This window comes from Sitophilus oryzae, unplaced genomic scaffold (assembly GCF_002938485.1).
Source record: "Sitophilus oryzae breed Bouriz unplaced genomic scaffold, Soryzae_2.0 scaffold_125_pilon_pilon, whole genome shotgun sequence".
Lineage (NCBI taxonomy): Eukaryota > Metazoa > Arthropoda > Insecta > Coleoptera > Curculionidae > Sitophilus > Sitophilus oryzae.
In genome coordinates this window covers 790,527-810,687 of record NW_022145904.1, presented here as the reverse complement: position 1 = coordinate 810,687, position 20,161 = coordinate 790,527, and the positions used below count along the sequence as shown (strand labels likewise).

At 33.4% G+C, this 20,161-nt stretch overlaps 1 protein-coding gene across 2 annotated transcripts in view; it reads right to left on the bottom strand.

The window, feature by feature from the left end:
• Positions 1–20,161, bottom strand: part of LOC115874252 (alkaline phosphatase-like) — a 34,403-nt gene that overhangs the window by 14,100 nt on the left and 142 nt on the right. Inside the window, exons 1-2 of one of the 2 annotated variants that reach the window (XM_030889348.1) lie at positions 13,814–14,230; positions 3,027–3,229 (exon numbers count right to left, since the gene is read on the bottom strand). In XM_030889348.1, the coding sequence (XP_030745208.1) occupies positions 3,027–3,229; positions 13,814–13,886 (276 nt within the window). In that variant the 5' untranslated portion in view covers positions 13,887–14,230. Of the gene's footprint in view, positions 1–3,026; positions 3,230–13,813; positions 14,231–20,161 lie in introns of those variants that run through there. The other variant, XM_030889349.1, reaches the window with a different exon arrangement.

The following is a 20,161-nucleotide window of genomic DNA, read 5'->3' as shown; positions in this document are numbered from 1 at the left end:
TTTTCGCAATGCGAATATAGTGAATATATTTAAGAACAAAGGAAGTGCATCAGACTGCGGAAATTACCGGGGAATTTCGCTATTGGCTATCGGCGGAAAAATTCTTGCAAAAATAATGTCAAACCGCCTGCACCCATATATAGAAAAAATCCTTCCAGAATCGCAAAGGGGTTTTCGTACCAACCGCGGCACCGTCGATTCCATATTTTCCATCCGTCAACTACAGGAAAAAGTAAAAGAGCAGGAGTCTAAACTTTATGTTGCATTCATCGATCTAACAAAAGCCTTCGACTCTGTGAACAGAGATGCGCTTTGGGCAATTATGGAAAAGTTCGGAGTACCCAACAAATTTCTTACAGTGTGTAAAAGCCTCCAAAACAACAAGTCAAGAGTGTCACATCATGGATCACTGAGAGACCCATTCCTAACAAATACAGGAGTTAGGCAGGGATGTGTCTTAGCGCCTCTCCTATTCAACATATTCATGGCAGCGCTCTCCATTATAGTGGACAGCAAACTGCAGGAGAGAGGATTGGGCATTAGATACTGATATGACGGCGGTCTGTTCAACATAAAAAGACTCAGGGCAAAAACACGTACAAAATTTATCACAGAACTTCAATACGCTGACGACTGCACTCTAGTTGCAAACACGGTACAACAATTACAAGAAATGTTGAACACATATACCTGGGCATACGAGGCTTTGAGCCTTAAGCTAAACATCGACAAAACTAAAATCATGTGCACTCACCCGGAAGATCACAACAATGCTATAAAAATCGGAGAAGAACTATTGGAATATGTGGCGGAATTCAATTACCTTGGCAGTTTGATTTCGGAAAAGGCCAATATTGACTCTGAAATTCAGCACAGGATTAGTAGCGCCTCAAGGGCATTCTGGAAATTAAAAGACAGGGTTTTCTACAATCATACTTGAGTACAAAAACAAAACTTGCAGTATACCGAGCAATTATAATCCCCACCATGATATATGGGAGCGAAACCTGGGTGCCTTACCGCCGACACATGAACGCATTGAACAAGTTGCAACAGAGACACCTTAGACAACTCTTAAGAGTCCGGTGGTTCCATCATGTCTCAAACGTATCGGTCCTTGAAAAATCTAACTGCGAGAGTATTGAAGTCATGGTCACAAAATCCCGCTTAAGATGGGCTGGTCACGTATGCAGAATGCAAGAAAACCGCATACCAAAATCTCTGCTTTACGGTGAGCTTGTGGACGGTAAGAGGAGGCCGGGTGGACAACTGAAAAGATACAAGGACATTTTCCACGAAAATTTAAAGGGAATTAACATGCAGAATGAGTGGGAAAAAGCAGCTCACAATAGAACTCAATGGAGAAGGGTTGTAAACTCAGTTAACAGCGCAACCAAAAAGTAGAGAGGCAACAAAGCAATGAGATTTTTGAATGTCCGGAGTGCGGTAGGCAGATAACATCACGTATCGGGCTTTTCAGTCACAGAAAAGCTCATGAAAGAAAACGCCTTGCGTGACCATTTTCTTTATGTGTGTCGAATACTCGTCAGCGAGTAACGGCTGTATGTATATGTATGTTGGATTTTGTCACGGCAAATCATAGATATACATGAATAGATAAAAATACGGTTACATTATGAGATATACATATTGGTATATCGGTAGCATGTGTATTATGATGTTGTTTACAATGATAGGAATTGATAGTAGGATGATAGAAACGCGTATGTTTCAGCTGTTTCGAAGAGATCGGGGAAGTTAGCAACTCATTGAAAGCAGGAATTATAAAACACTATCCTGCTTGGGCTGCTACAATCCTGCTTTATCCTGCTTCAAATTCCAACCTAGCCACACCTACCAATTTTGAGCTATAGTTACTTTTATTTTGGTTGCTGACTTCCCAGTTGGGAACACATGAGAAGCAGGATCGCCAAAACTGGTTCCTGCTTGCGCTGTTGTGCTCCTGTTGCATCCTACTCTAAATTTCATCCCAGCAAAACTTGCTGTTTTTAAGATACAGCAAGTTTAAGTCTGATTGGTGACGTCACACATAGCAACACAATAAAAGCAGTATGGGTGAAACAAGTCCCTGCTTTTGCTGCTATAATCCTGCCTCATCCTGCTTCAAACCCTATAGCTATACCTGCCACTCTTGCCGTTTTTGAAATACAGCAAATTTCGTTTTGATTACTGGAAATCGGGAATTGGGGAATTGGAGTTTTCCAATCATGTAACCTGTAAAAGATCAAATATAAAATGATCCTAAGGATTCCTTTCACAACGAAACTGCCAGTAAATTACGTAATGGGCTCATTGGGGGCCATCCATAAATTACGTCACACGAATTTTAGGACTTTTGAACCCCTCCCCCTGTCCTTGTCACAGGTCGTCACATTTTTAGAACCTCCTCCCTCTGATGTGACGTCACAAATTTTTCAAATTTATGCGTGTATTAAACTTGCTGTATCTTAAAAACAGCAAGTGGTGCTGGGATGAAATTTGGAGGATTACAGGGGTATAGCAGCGCAAGTAGGAACCAGTTTTAGCGATTTTGCTTCTCATGTGTTGCCAACCGGGAAGTGAGCAACCAAAATAAAAGTAACTATAGCTCAAAATTGGTAGGTGTTGCTGGGTTGGGATTTGAAGCAGGATTGTAGCAGCCCAAGCAGGATCGTATTTTATAATTCTAACTAAACTTCCCCGATCTGTTTCACAGAGGTTCTTCTCTATTTATAAAGTAAAGTAATAAAAAAGCAAAGAATATCTATAAATTAAATTAAAGTGAAGACATCAACACCGAATTACTAATTAATATGGTTGAACGGTTGAAGGAATACCGGTTTAATGAGACAATACGATATATACATATACTGACGATCAAGTGCAAGATCAAGACTCTTGATCTTGGTCTTGGTTTTGCTGTAGACTCTTTCAAGTCTTCAAAGATACCAAGATAATATAATATTTTAGTAATTTAGTTTAATTATCAAAAAAATCTTTAACAGAGGAATATGTTAATAATATACCTTCAATACTCCTAAGTTTTGAAATTTCTCCCATGCCAGATATCCTTTTTCTGTCTTTCCGTATATCCTGGACGTGGTTATTGTTGTCAGACCCATGCCATCTCCCACAAACACAATGACATTTTTTGCAACGCCGGCATTGGTTTTCTTCTTGAGAGCTGCTGCAAGTTCATCTTTCCCTAGCTGGGTCCAGTAACTTTGATCTACATAAAATTTAATTCTAAGGTATGAATTTACATATTTTATAATTCTAATTTTTTAGTTATATGACATAGAAGTAGTTAAATTCAGGTATCTTGAATGTTTGATCATTGAGGATTTGGATCAGGACGTAGAGGTTAAAACCAGGATAGAGGGAAAGAGACTACAATGAGGAAGATCGAAGCCTTGAAAATGTGGGTATTTCGTTGAATACTCAAGATACCATGAACGGAACACATGCTAAATGACTCGTATTACATCGCATGAACCAAGAGAGAGCTTCTAATATTAGAAGTGAGTTAAAACTCAAGAAAATCAATATCAAGAGTTAAATCTTTTAAAAGACTTAAATCACAAGTCAATTTGAAAATGACTTACAGTTTAAGTCTTAAGTCGAAAGCTTTCGAAATATAAAATCAAATGATTTAAGTCAAAAAAAGACTTAAGTTTTCTGTGAGCTTGCAGCTCTGACGACACGGCTTCTACCATACCACCTTATCATCAAAGGTGAAATTGAAGGGAGGTCAGGTCCAGGCAGAAGACAGATGTGGTGGATCAGAAACATAAGGACAAATTTATTTAAATTTAATTTACATCAACGGCATTATACACATATGTATATACTCATGTGTCATAGATGAGGAACACTATTAAAGGTTACTTTGAATGTGGTAGACAATGATTCAGTATTAAAACTAAAAGAGTTTCGGACTTGCATTGTCTTTATTTATTTTTGCTTACACAACGTTTCAGTCAGAAGTATCACTGACCGTTATCAAGTGTGAACTAAACTAAATCCTAAAACTACTGAGCTTATATACTAGAGCCGAGCATTCACCCGTGAATTTGTTGGGTGCAGTCAAACATGCGGTTTTCCACTAAGTACACCTGCATTGCAGCGTTTTATAAGTGGTTGCTAATATTGTTGAAATTTTCATACTAGGATTGCTAAAGATTTTATCATTGTTAGAAATGAATACGGCCTCTTTTTAAATTTGCGCTTTTTCCAATGGGGTTCTTTGTGGACAACCCTGCTTGAACCACACATGATCTGCAATACCCGACTTCATTGTTTCACCTCTTTGCGTATGTTTTTTATGTTCGTCAAGTCGCACATCTAGAGGACGTTTTGTCTCTCCAATGTACGACTCACCGCACTCGCAAGGTACCTGGTAGATGCACTCTTTCTCTTGGTTTGATGATTCAGGTTTTGTTTTTGTTAGGACACTTCTTAGAGTAGTCCCAGACTTAAAAACAGTTTTTAATTTTATATTGCTTAGCTATTCGCCTGATCTTCTCCGATGTTCCTTTCACATATGGAATCGTCAAGAGAGAGAGAGCATCCTCCTCAGGCTGGCGTACCAATGAACCGGACCTGCAATTGGATATAATATTGTCTAGTGATTTTGCAGAGTAACCATTCTGAAGCAAATCGGTTTTAATATTATTTAGTTCAGAATTCAGAGATTCTTGGTCACTGCATATACTGATTGCTCTATGACATAGTGTTTTAATTATACCTCTTTTGGTTGCTTCAGAATGGTTCGACTGAGAATTTAAATATTGTCCTGTATGTGTTGGTTTTCTGTATACAGAAGTGCTAATGAAACCATCGCTTCTACTTACAGGAACATCCAGAAACGGCAGACAGAAGTTTTTCTCTTTCTCAATCGAGAATCTGATTGAGTTATTTCGTGAATTAAGATGATTAAGAAAGGAATCCAACTGTCTATCGGTTCCGTTCCAGATTATAAAGGTATCATCAACATATCGAAGCCAGATTTTGGGTTTGACGACCGCGGTACTAATGGCATTGGTCTCAAACCATTCATATACAGACCGGACCACCGTAGTAGTAACATAGGCAGAACCGGACGAATTAGCGTATACCCGTCCGCCGGATAAAAAGCAGGCGAAAAAATGCGATAAAATAAAAATAGGTAGATATGTGATAAGAATGTTTCAGAATTCGCATTTATTCGTGTTTTAATAGCCAAAACGAATACATAGATTCTAGCGACAGTTCTCGTGTAAAATTTATTTTTTAAGTAAAGTAATGGATGTTTACGAAGTTCGTGAGAAAATTCAAATTGTAAAATGGTATTTCCAAAATAGGTCTTATCGGGATATACAAACAATTTTTCCACAAACTTTTGTAGACAGGCCAATTCTATCTTTACTTACTGTATCAAGAGTTATTAATCATTTTGAAAGACATGGGTGCGTGTTCCCACAAAAACAAAAAAAGCTTGATGTGTTGATTAATGAAGCCTGATGTGTTGATTAATGAAGAACAGGAGTTAAAGCAAGTGTTCATTTGTGCTACCGCGGATCAAAATCCCACGTTTTCAAGTAATCAAATTGCTGAGGCGGTTGTCCTGCCCACAATGCCCGTATTGTTCATGAATATTTGAACAATACTTTTCCCAACCGTCTAATTAGTGGATATGGAACTATTTTGTGGCCCGCTAGATCACCAGATCTTTCTCCCAATGACTTATTTTTGTGGGGTTTTGTAAAATCCAAAGTGTATGGTCATAATAGGGCTAATAATCTGGATGAGCTTCAAGTAAAAATACGAGAGGCTTTCCAAACTATTAGCCCTATAATATGTTAGCCAATGTCAGACGGGGATTTTACGACCGCCTAGGCTTCTGTCTAGCACAAGAAGATGGTCTTTTTGAACACTTGTTATAACTTTTTTTTATTTAGAGTAATATTTATTTTTTTTTGGGTTTAGAGAATTTATTTATTGTTAGTTTTGGCTTGTAAACACACTTCCAAAAAAAATATTTAAGTATTTTTATTTTAAATGTTACCTTAAGTGAAGGTAAATACTTAAAATTAAAATAATAAATACTCGGCACTCCTCGAGTCGTATTCCTAGTCTGTCATGACCGACCCGTCCAAACACAACTGCAACTGCGTACTGCCTGACCAGCCGACTAGCCGGCAGTGAATCTCGAGTACGAACGCAAAACGGGTAAACGAAAATTCGTCCGGCAACTTGCTATGTTACTAGTAGCGTGGTCTTCTCTGTATATATTCGCTATCACTGGAGAGAGCGGGGAACCCATAGGTAAACCATCATTTTGAGCATAAAACTTTTCTTTAACTTGAAAATAAGAATTATGCAGACAGTACCTCAAGAGCTCCATAACTCCCCCAAGAGGCAGCGAAGTCCTTTCGGAAAACGTTACGTCATCCCTCAATCTAGCCTCGACAATGTCTAACGAGTCCTCTAAAGGGACGTTGGTGTATAAATTCTCTACGTCAAAACTGACAAACTTGATCAAAACTGATAAAGGTGGGCAAAGATTGAACGAATCGTTCACTTGAACGTATATTAAAAATGAATCGTAAGATTCGATTCATTGCTTGCTTTTGTTCAATTGAATCATGGCCAGCGGATCCATAACATTTGACCGATGAGCCATAAAAAAGAATCGTGAGAATTGAATCGGATCACAATGCGATCGTGCGTTCAAAGTGTCGTGATAATTGATTCATTGCTTACAATACGGTTGTTCAATTGAATCGTGAATCGTGGCCAGCACGGATCCATAAGATTTGAAAAATGAGCCGTAAAAAAGAATCGTGAGAATTGAATCGGATCACAATGCGATCGTTCGTTTCTACGGCGCGGCGCCATGCGCCAGCGGTGATATAGGCATACATGCAGGCACCAATATTTAGACTTGCACAAAAGCCCTAAACAAACATCATGTGCATTAAATGCAAACGACAAGAAAGATACTTACAAGAAAAAACTTATTTATACTGTGCTTAGTAGGGGAGTATCTGTAAGGTATTCATTTTTCAGGTTAATATTTTTGTTAAAATAATATTACCGACTATTAAATGTCGGACTAAAAGATGAAATCGTGTTTTTATGCAACTCCAAATAAATATTCTTGGCCTCTGCTCAATGTGATAAAAAAATGGCATCAGCGGTGGTTATAAAATCAAGATCACTGTCATGTTATATGTAAAATTATATGGGGAATATCATCGATGTTCATTTCTAAGCCAACTGGACGCCATTTTTTCTCGATCATGCGGTATTATATAGTAATATTGATAATTTAATATTATTGGATAAAATAATCAATCCAATTACGCCAGTGTCAAAGTATTGAAAAAACAAATTATAGTTTTCATTAATTATTAATTATTATAGTTAATTATTAGTATTCAAACCAAACCAAACAAATGAAAGAACTGTATATTTCTTTTTCTGGTCTCTTAAGCAATAATTGTCCTACCAAATTATCGCCGTTAGTGCCAGTTACTATTCTTGTTTTTATGAAACGTAAATTGTGCATGTGGTTCGTTCAAATGAACGAATCGTAGGAGTAAATTCAATATGAGAAACTGAATCGTGTGATTCGATTCACTAAAAAGAATTGTAATGCCAATTACTCATTCATTCAACTTTCCGACAACAATTATTACAATGAAAGTAACATGCATTGTGATCCTGACTTACATTTCGAAAAATCAATATTTACATTTAAGGTTTATGTTATTGTTATATTTTTATTATTTTTGTAACAATTATACGATAAGAGGCATTTAGATTCGTTGTCTATTATTATAAGGGGAGCTTTTTGGATTTAACTTATCACTTTGCGTGCATCCTGTCTTTAATAAACAAAGATTCTAAATTACACCAATAAAGAGATTTTTTAGATTTAGTTATTGCATTATATTTGAGAACGAAGTCTGCTAGCGAGAAACTGTTAGATATGGTAAAGAACCATGCAAGAACGATTTTATAAGATACCTATATTTAAATGGAACATTGAATATTTTAAAACCATTTTATAGGTTTTGTCGCGGGTTTTGGAGATACCATATTCAAATAAGGGGGTAGAGAGGCCATACGATCGAAAAAAAAACGGCATCAAAGACGGCTGGGAAATGACAATCGATGATAATTTTGGTGAGGTCAAGCCCTAGATGCTTTCTGTAAATCTTCCGTACTCTTCTTTACTTTTAAACGGAGCTTACTGCCAGCTCGCTTTAAAAAGGTTAATTTATTTTTATATCGAGTAAAAATTATTTTTAAAAGGTGTAGTTCCGGAAAAAAAAATATTTTTTTTGTGTTTTATGCTAATTTTTAGTAAATGACGTCTAGAGATGGACCTCGCCAAAATTATCATCGATTGTCATTCCCCAGCCGCCATTGACGCCGTTTTTTTTCGATCATACAGTTGAATAGATATACAGGTGGCTTAAAAAAAACGAGATTGGGTATGTTTTCGGTAACTTCCTGTTTCACCGGAAATGACTACAACTTTTGATTTTTAAATGGCACCCTCGGTATTTTTTACTTTATTGGATAGAAAATGACACTCTGAATAGAATGGCATATCTTATGTTAATTTGGAAAAATAGATTTGATCGTCTAATGTTTTTAATCGTAGTTTTAATCATATCGCATTTTTTTCAAATGCAACAAGGGTGGCTCATTAGAATATTTGGAAAAGGCACTTTTTACGAATAATTTGGTACCATACACTTGGTGTTTCGAGTCAAATTGTCATTATCAACTGCATTTTACAATTGAAAATAAACAATATGCGAAAATATCAAAAGTTGACATATGATATATGTCATTCTATTCAAAATGTCATTTTCTATCGAATAAAGTAGAAATATACCGAGGGTGCCGTTTAAAAACCAAAAGTTGTACTCATTTCCGGTGAAACAGGAAGTAACCAAAAACAATTGTATACGTCAATAATTAATCCTAATTTAGGTCATATACTAACATACCAAATCCCGTTTTTTTGTTTGAAAAAATAAAAAAGTTACATAGGGTGAGCCACTTTTGGGACGTACCTGGTATATATTATACTATAGATACATAGATACTTTACGTAATAAATGGTATTTTACTTTCTAATTCTTTGTCGAGTGCTATTTTTTTCTTATAGGGAAGTTATTTGTGCAAATAATATATTGTATTTTTAATATTAGTAGTTTATAGGTAGTTACAAGGGTAATTAAGTAATTAATTTATTACAGGTATATATTTTATCAATTTATCTTAAAAGTTCTAAGTAAATTGTTAATAAACATTCTTTTAGTTAATAAAAGATTTAAAATCAGTAAAATAATACCTACTACTTCTATCTGGAAAAAATGTTTTATGTGATATTAACATGGAAATTTTTATAAAAGCATTTATACAGGGTGGTACGAATTGTATTAGGGAAACTCCGGCAGCATAATGTGCAGATAAAAATAAGTAAAACAGTTTATATAAATTTATGTCCTAAAATGATTCGTTTCGGAGATATAGGGTGTAAAAGTTTCATTTTTGTTTCGATTTTTTACAAATAATCTGAAGTCATGTAAATATTTGGATGAAAATTGGTATTTTTGACATGACAAATTGTATGACTCCTACTTGCAGGGGGCGTCACCTACAAAATTTTAACTCGTTTGAAGAGTATTAACTTTTCGTCTGTACCTGTATAAAACTACTGTTCTCTTGGTAAAAAGTGCTACGAGTAATGGTTCTTAAGATATTTGGAATCGAAATAATTAATACATGTCATTATTGACAAAAGTTAAACATGTTTACCAGATATTTATTAGACTCAAATAATAGATCTGAAATTTTTTTCTGATGAAAATATTTTATTATATTTTTTACTAGAAAAATTTATGATTAATTTAAAAAAAAGGCCCAAATTTATCATTTCAGTCAAATAACTATCTGGTCAATATGTTTATTTTTTGTTAGTTATGACATATGTATTAATAATTTCAATTCCACATATTATCTTGAGAACGGTTGCTCGTAGTGATTTTTACCAAGAGACCTTTTTTGCGTAGAAAATGGCGGAAATGAATTCACTCAGTAGTTAATAAAGGCACGGGCGAAAAATTATTACTATTCAAAACAGTACCAAAACATGTAGGTGCATGGTGCCCCCCACCCAAGTACGAGTCATTGTGAAATCAAAATCAAATTTCTTATGTCAAAAAACATCCAGAGACTAATTTTCATCCAAATATCGACACTCGTTCAGAAATTTTTGGAAAAAAATCGTAATAAAAATGAGATTTGAACACCCTGTACAGGGTGGCGCCTCACATACGTCCAAGGAGAACGACAGTTTGTATTGAAATGAAATTTTGTGAGCATATGTAGGTTAATTCAGAGTACTTTTTAAAAATATAGAGAGTTCTACAGGGTGTCCCCAAAAAAAGTTGCATAATATGAATGTTGTGTTTCTTGTAATGGAACATCCTATATATTAATTGATTTTCTGATTCTAGTAGAAAAATAAAGGTGAGTTTTATTAATGAAGTATATGACTAAAATGTAAGGTTTTTGACATATTTAACATTTTCTAAAAATGAAAAACAAATTTTAAATTTCAATGAAAGCTACATAAATTGGAATTTACCCGGTATAGCATAATATGTAGTTAAATTACCTATTGTACTTTAAATCCAATTAAAACTTGCTCCAAAAAGGTATATAGGGTGAGACAAAATTAATATTGAACTTTGGTCACCTTTAAAAGCATGTTACTCTTTTATTTTAAATGGCAATATTATAAACACCCGGTATATTATTCCGCTATTCAATGGAGAGTTCATGTCTCTTCAAAATACTATTAGGTAAGGTTGCCTAACCCTCAAACAAAGATTTTCCTAGATATTTTCATTTACATGATTTGATGAGAGCAGATCTTTATTATTTGATAAAATCTAGGTGGCTGGTGATATGTCTGACGTTACTTCAACATAGCTGTCCAATTAGTCCAACTTTAGCGACTAGTTATCATTTTATGTCAGTTAAAACAAAAAAAATTCTCAAAAATTTACCGAAAATGCAAACTTGTCCTACTTCAGAAAGAATTAATAGAATACTTAAATGCTCCTGATTTTATCTAGTCTGTTTTTTTATGGGGATATGTTAAAGACAGTGTTTAAAAAACTCGACCAACTATTGTCGACAACATGAGAGAAATTATTATAGCTGCTTTTTGAGGTAGAACTCCACATATACCTTTTAAAATGAAATAGTCCTGTTGAAAAGACAATCATTTTATGCAGTTAACAGGAAAGGGAGCATTTTATTTCATTTAGCTAATTTTTGTCACATAACTATAGGTTTATATCTAGTTTTAATTGGGTAATAATTAAAATATGTTTTAAAAGTGTAAAATCTTTTTATTACCGTTGAGTATTCTACTCTACAATCTTTAATTTTTGTTAAATTAACAAAAGGTATATCACAGCCACCTAGATTTTTTCAAATAATAAAGATCTACTGACGCAAAATCATAAAAATTAAAATATCTAGGAAAATTTTTGTCTGAGGGGTAGGCAACCTTAATAATATTTTGAAGATATATAAATTCCCCATTGAACACCGGAATAATACACTGGGTGTTTATTATATAAAGGAGTAACTTGCTTTTAAAAGTGACTAATGACCCACATTAATTTTGTCTCACCCTGTATAACTTTTCGGGTCAAATTTCAATTTGGTTTAACATACAATGGTTACTGTAATTAAATATCAGGCTATACAAGGTCAACTAAAATTTACGTAGCTGATATCGAAATTTAAAATTTACTCTTCATTTTCACAAAATGTGAAATATGTCAAAATACTTAGATTTTAGGTATATGCTTCTTGAATAAAACTTACCTTTATTTTTTTCCTAGAATCCAAAGATCAATTTATATATAGAGTGTTCTATTAGAAAAAAAAACACAACTTTGATGTGTAACTTTTTTTGGGGACACCCAAATATATTTTTATAAAATACTTTCAGGTAACCTACATATCGTCGGTGAAACGTGATAAACTGCTAACTCCATTATTCGTAATTTTACAGGAGAGCAAAAAAACGGTACAAAAAAATATGTACACATGTAGGAAGTATTTTGATGCGTTAATATGATAAAGAGATAAGAATTTTATTTGATGGTGAACAATAAAACTCAATATATCGTGTTACGTCATTTTTTTCAGACACAATAGGGAGATAGCAGATATTCGTCTTGCAGAAATAAGAAATAAAAATATACTTCTGGAGATAACAACTTCTATTGTTTGAAATTTCGAAAATGGAAATGAATATTACCCAAACAGATTTAGGAATTATCAATTAAATTTAAAAAATATGATATTCATAACCATATATTTATAATATCGTCAGTCTAGAAGCAAAACATACAAGTCCAAAAACGAATAAATTTTTAATAAAAATTTTACAATTTTTGGCATTTTTAAAGAACTGAAGTAGCAGAATTTTGGACTTAATGAATATGAAAATAATTTAAAAATTAAACTTATAATTCTTAGAAGATATGGTAGAATCCTTCCATGCTTATCCTAATTTTTATACAACGGTAGTAGACCGGGCTTGGAAGACTAGTGCGTGATTTTATTAAATTTTTATTATTTTTCTCCTTATTTTTTTAATTTTTATAAAAATCATAGATCATTTACGTGAAAAAACGCCGAAAAAAATAAAACTGATTAGGTATTATGGAAATTCTTGTACAAGTAAGTAATGTTATTTAAACTATTTATAGCACGCCGATGAATTGCTCGTATATAGAGAATTTCGTTTTTCCCCTTACCCTTTACGGATACCCCGTATTTACAGAACGGATCGACGCAGGATCGGACTGGCCATATTATATATATAACTATTAGGGGGGCCCCAGCCTTCGCGGGCCCCCTTTGTAGTTCATTATTTATTCTTAACAATATTTGCTTTTGCATTGCATTATGGCATTCGAAAAAAAATTCGCGCAAAAAAACTCATAATCGGGTTTCTTAGGTCAAAATATACTACCCTAAAAATATTTGCACTTATTTAAAACTCACCCTGTATATAATAGGGAAAAATTGACCAAAACGTAAGGCGAAAAAATACGCAAAAAAACACACGGGCCCCTCCTTACATTGCCACCCGGGTCCCTTTGGCCTAGTGCGACCCTGGATCGACGTCCTGTACTAAAAAAACAGACGAATAAGAATCTGTGTGTTTGCTTTAGCGTGATCGCAACGGAAATTACGGAGATAGCAGCATTTCGGTGGCTATTTCAGATTACTAGGAGTTAGCAGATATTATTGAGTTAAAATAAAAAAAAATCTTTAATGGGAAAAATGTGTTTGCTTTCCCTACTTGTAGAGTATTTTTTTCTCTTTCTAATGGTATAAAAAAACTTATTAACGTAAAAAATGGAGTTAGCAGGTTATCACGTTTCACTGACGATATGTTGCCAAAATTTCATTTCGTTATAAACTACCGTTCTCCTTGGAGCTTCCGCGGTGTATGAGAAGCGCCACCCTGTATATCCTAAACGAAGCATTTTAAAAATAAATTTATACGAACACTTTTACTTATTTTTATCTGCAGAATATGTTGCCGACGTTTCTCAAATACAATTCGGACCACCCTGTATAGTGCAGAGTTTAAAAGATTATAAAAATTTGTAAAAAAATCTTTGCATTAAATATGGTTTATTTCTATTAAATTGTGTTATACTTTTACCTAACTTTACTATAGGCATAAATAGAATCATAGATAACCAACCTTCTGTTAAGCAGTAAATTCCGAAAATACACAGCACGTTTACTAGAAAGAACACAGTCACTTTTATGCACATAATTTTTCGTTGCCCGCCGAATAAAGACGCTCACCGGTATAAGTTTAGTTACCATTTAACATGCTAATGAAACGATATGTTTAATATGCCTTGTATCTTTTATTCATGCCATGCGGTGTGCTCGACATCTATTGAATATTTTACGTCACGAACACTTTATACATCGTATCTATATAACAAGCTATAAATGGCTTACTTTGATTGTTTTTTTTGCTAATTTTGGTGTTTATATTTCTATAAATTGATTATTTAAAGTGTTATGTATGAATGAAAATGACTGTGTGTGTGTGGTCGTTGATGTTGAACACACGTTAAGCAGATTATTAAAGCACATAGAGACAACAATAGTGAGTCACGCAAGTTGTAAATTGAACTTTAAATTAAACACTACGTTAGATATATCCTTCACCGGGATCCTGTTATCAGGGCCGGACTTAACGAAGTTGCCGCCCGTTAAAAAAAATTTTAATTAAAAAAATTACGGATATAAAAAACATTTATTTGAATACAGGACCAACAACAGAATAGACCGACAGAACAGATCAACACAGAACATAAAATAAATATTAAAATATTCATATAAAATGACAACAAACGAACAACAAAACTATAAGGTTTGCTTATATGCCTATAAAGGTTTCCTACGTACTTTTTTGTTCGCAAAATTATCAATTACTTCATCGTAATTGATAGTTTTTAAAAGGTCGGACTCAATATGTAAAACTGCCAAATGATTTAGACGTTTTGTTTCCATAGTGGACCGTAAATAAGTTTTAATACGTTTCAATGCAGAAAACGAGCGTTCAGAAAAACAGTTAGTAATAAAAGTACATGTGAAGATTCTTAATGCTATGAAAGTATTTGGAAACAGGTCTTGAGCGTTTTTTTCATAAATTACTTTAAGAAGCTCTCTAGCAGATGGTTTTGCTGACTTAATGCATTTTATAAATTCACGAAAATGTATTAATTCATTAGGCATTGACTCATCTAAATCATTTGGATTACAGGTTATTAAATGTCTGGACTTATCGGTAATGTTGTCAATACTTAAAGTAGATAAATCACTAAAGAAACCAAATTTGGTTGAAAAGTCATTGTAGGCACTTTTCCTGTAGGAAATTTCAAGGATTAATTTATCAATAATAACATTAAATACATTTATCCTAAAATCGTCCCTAGTGTTAAATAGAGTTTCATTATCAATGGTTTCATCAAATTGTCGTTTCCGTTTCACTTTTCTCTTTTTATCTGCCGCATATTCTTTCTCACCGAACAATTCTATGGCCCTTCTTTCATATTCCTCAAATGATTTAATATTATCTAGATTTCTAATTTTAGAAAAAAATATTTTTCCAATGAGCTATAATATCTGCAGCAAGTTGTAGATCAATATCTACCATTTGAAGCAGATTTTTTTTTTATTGACCGCATCTAATCTATTTAAAACGTCTGTCCAAAATACCGCCATAAAACCCATTTCTAGGAATTGTTTAAGGAGACTAGAAGCATCCAATCGGGTTTTAGGCTTTTCGGTATCGTCTTCAGAAATTGACTCCAACGTGAATTTTATTTCATTGGAAGACAAAGAGAGTGATTGGCAAGCTTCATTTCGTGCAGACCAACGTGTTTTTGATAAATTTTTTAGTGTTTTTGAATTTATTTTTTTTATATTCGAGGTATTTATGTATTTATTAACTGGATGCATGGCACAATGCAGTAAAAAATAACCCAAACGAATTATATATTTAAACAATAATAATAATTAAGTAAATAAATATGTAATCGGCTAAGGCTGTATTCGAAATATTTTATGAACAAATAAAAGTTAAAAAAAAAGATAAATATTTTGGTATGCTCAAAACTTGCAGCTCCTAAAAATCTGTCGCCCCAGGCCCGGGCCTAGTTGGTCTAGACCTAAGTCCGGCACTGCCTATTATTGGTTGAAGCATGATGTTATAATTTTAAATTTTTGCATTTGATACTGAAAAGCAACCGAGTTTATGCATCAATCAGTTATTGATAAAATGAGGTGTTTCTTAAAAGTGGCTCACCTCTATAACTTTTTTATTTTTCCAGATAAAAAACGAGATTTGGTATGTTAGTATATGACATAAATTAGGATTGAGTGACGTATTCAATTGTTTTCGGCCGCTTCCTGTTTCGCTGGAAGTTACTACTAACTAGAAATTTTTCATTTTTAAATGGTACCCTTTATTCGATAGGAAATGACACTCGTTAATAGAATGGCATATCGCATGTTAACTTTTCATACTTTCACTTAAAAATATCGTATTTAAATTTCAATTTAGAGTGCCATATGGGTTGTGTTAAAAACACTAATTTTTAATCACAGACCAAGGATATATAGAATCAGAGTCCTGGGGATAAATATATTTGATCGTCTAATGTTTTTCATGTCCTTGTACTGGCCGGTTAAAAGATGCTCAAATCGTATTTTTAATAATATATCAACTTAAAATCTCTGACGAGGGGTAGGGGACCCAAAAAATTCACAATCTTTTAGGATGTTTATTTCAAACTTGTGATAAAAATAATTTTTAACCAATTTTAATTTTTTTTGACCTTTTGAATTTGTTTGTGATTTTATTTTATAACCGGAATATCTGTATGACTGTATTAGAATTGTTTAACTATTCTGATTGTAATTTGATTATTTTAGCTTTCTGGGCCTGAAGATGGGAATTAAATGAATCCTGAAACATGTCGCCCCAATTTTAAATCAAATTAAATTTTGAAATAAACATCCTAAAAGATTGTGAATTATGAGTTTTTTGAGTCCCCTACCTCTCGTCAGAGGTTTTACATTGATATGTACTCACACTAGGTAGGAAAACGTTTAGTACCTAATATATCAATTTTTTCAAATGGAACGAGGCGAGGATGGCTCATTAGCATATCTGGAAAAATATTTTTTTAATGAATAATTTAGTATTACACACTTGGTATTTCGAGTCAAGTGGTCGTTATGAACCGCATGTAACAATTTCAAATAAATAATTTTCGAAAATATCAAACGTTGGCATATGATATGTTATATTCAGAGTATCTATCGAATAAAGTAAAAAAAAATCCGAGATTGTTATTTGAAAATCAAAAGTTGTAGCCTTATCCTAAGGAAGTGTCGAGTTGCATAATTCCACAAAATAATGTAATTTTCCAAAATTGTTTAGAGATTTAATGATTATACTATTACCAAACAATACGATTTTTACAATTACCGGTGCGTATTTACAAATGAAATTTAGACCAAAAATACTGTATGATCGAAAAAAAAAACGGCGTCCAGTTAACCTGGAAATGACGATCGATGACATTCCCCATATAATCTATACTAATATATAAAAAAACAAACCAAATCCTTAAGTGACTGACATACTGATTAATCACGATCCTGCTCAAACCACTCAACGTAAGAACACAGAAGCTCAATTTTGGCATACAGCTTGATTCTAGGGTGTAGAGTGTAGAGGTTCGATAAGAAGGGATTTTTCGAAGTTCCAGTTCCAAGAGGGTGAAACCACCCCTCAAATATTACAATATTTTTTATTTAAAAAACGGTCGTTTCCGAAAAAACGCTTAAACTTATATTTTATTTTGTTTTTGTACATATTTTAAGATTTTTTAAAAATGTATCCCTGTATACAAGAGCCTTGTTTCGAAAAATCTGGTTTGATTAATCATCCTGCTTAAAGCGCTTGACGTAAAAAGCTGAATTTTGGAAAACAGATTGACTTTAGGGTGTAGAGGTTCAATAAGAAGGGATTTTTCGAAACTCGAATTCTAAGGGGGTGAAACTATCTAAGGGGGGTTATTCTGCTTAAACTGCTTGACGTTTAAAGATGATTTTTGGCAAACGAATTGACTGTGGGGTGTAGAGGTTCAATAAGAAGGATTTGTCGAATCTCAAATTCCAAGAGAGTGAAAACGCCCCTCAAATATTCCCTCAAATATTACAATATTTATTTAAAAAACGGTTAGTCTTTCGGGAAAACGCTTGGACAATCATACAGGGTGTTCTAAAAAGTTGGGTAATTTCTTAACCACGATTCTGCTTAAACTGCTTGACGTCAAAAAAGCTTATTTTTAGCAAACGGATTTTTCGAAAGTCAAATTCCAACGAGATGAAACCTGTACCCCTCAAATATTATCAAGTTATATAATAATATCGCCATATTGTTTTTTCTCATGCTGACATAAATGTGAGAAAATTTTATCCAGTTTGTATGTTAATGGAAATTCTTGCATCACCATTACAAATGATTAATTCGACGCGAACGAAGTCGCTGGTACACCCTAGTTTTACATATAAAAAAATCTTCATTTCATGCCATCGTTTTACCTGTTACACAAAACTGACAGATAAAACGTTATAAAGATGTGACTTAAGCATAAAGCCTTTATTCACATTTAATTACTAAACACCTATTGCAAGAGTAGTTTTTTAATGTGTTTTCTGAATATTTGTAATATTTACTTAAAAGTTAATTATACAGTTACTACTAGAGAATGCAACCTAGAGATCAGAAGAGATCAGAAAAATTCTATATAGGCTTGGTGCATTTCAGCTGATTTCAAAATATTCCGACCGCAGAGCTGTATACGGCAGAAATCAGAAATTTCACGTCGCGCCGTCTCGGTTATCTTGGTAAAAAATAAGTGAAAAAGAATCTGAACTAGGCATCATGTTGTGTTGTGCCAATTTCAAATGTTAATAAAATTGCCAAAAAAAAATGTTAACTCGTAAAGCAGAGCGTAATTAGGGCGTTGTTGGGTGCAGTAACATTCAGTAATTCAACTATCCCGAATATTAAACTCTCCCGAAACAGGCAGCATTTTATAGTATTTATAGTTTCATAGTTTCTCACACCGATTTGATGAAAACCAGTTCGAAGAAACAAGTTAGTAAACAAAGTGTTCGTTGCATATTCAAAAAGTTAAATAGACATACCGTGCTGGCAACTATTAGTTTTAGGTCGGCATTTACATGTGTGGAAGTAAATCGCATAGGGATCTTATTAAGTCGGAGTGAGAGAAATGCGACCGACCGACGCGACGCGCGACGGTGTGCTGTTGCGGCGTTGCCGATACGCCTTTCCCTATCAAGTAAAGTAAAGTCACGATCGCAAACCGCTTATTTTTAAAAGACTTTTTTTTCAAAAGATAACTAGATAAAATCATTAGACATGTTTCTGAGCATCTGAAATGGAATTATAAGGATATCGTTAGGGTGTAATTTTTTTATAACGAGAAAACGTCAGTAATCGCGATAATTTAAAAACTCAACTTTTTAACACATAATAGGCCATAACTCAAGAACCACTTTAAATATTGAAACTTTTTTTATTTTCAAGATCGGATATTTTACAATATGTTTACATAAGAAAAATTCGATAATGTTGTTTTTTCCATTCAAAAATTGTAAACAATCCATCCATTTACTTTTACAGAGCATAGCAATTTTCAGCAATCGTGTAATTTTTTTATTGATAAATATTTTTACATACTGTCTACAAAGAAAATACAGCAGAAATATTAACAAAGTTCTTGAAAAAAACTACAATCTATTATTTCTAATCGATTTCGAGATATCGATTTTTGAATTCAGAGTTCTAATAGCGCGACCACTATCGAACACCCACTCAATTCCACTTATTTTTACCAGAAATGCAAGTGTTTCTCGGTTTATTTCATACGTTTGGCAACGTGTTTACTGTCCTCTCTTTGTTCAGTACATTATAAACGCATTGTACTCTTCTTACATACGGAAATCTCGACCCAAGACTAACCTATGCCAGCCCTTAGTATACCGTGAGAGGATAAAACTCAATTTGCAATATTAATGGTATACTTTTTTTAAATTAATTAGTGCTTAAATGTTTTATGAACATCTTTAAAATTATAATTATTATGTATCTTTAACAAATTTCGTTTTAGCGAAAATAGCCCCAATTATGACCCCACTAGCAAAACCGGTGCGTAAAACTATTGCTCGCTACAGTAGTTGAACTCATCTAAAAAGTTTTTTTAGTTGGAATAATAAATTATTATACCAGTTAGACCTTCTGATGATATCAAAATATTTACTTTTTTATTTTTGAATTTTCACAAATTATACTTCCTAACACTTTTGGAATAATTATATAATAAATTTTTCGTACATTATTATTTAAACCCGTGTATTTGTATATAACCAGTTGTTTACGATATTCTCCGATAGTAGCAGCACCGGCGAAGAAGGCACCAAGCCTATAGAC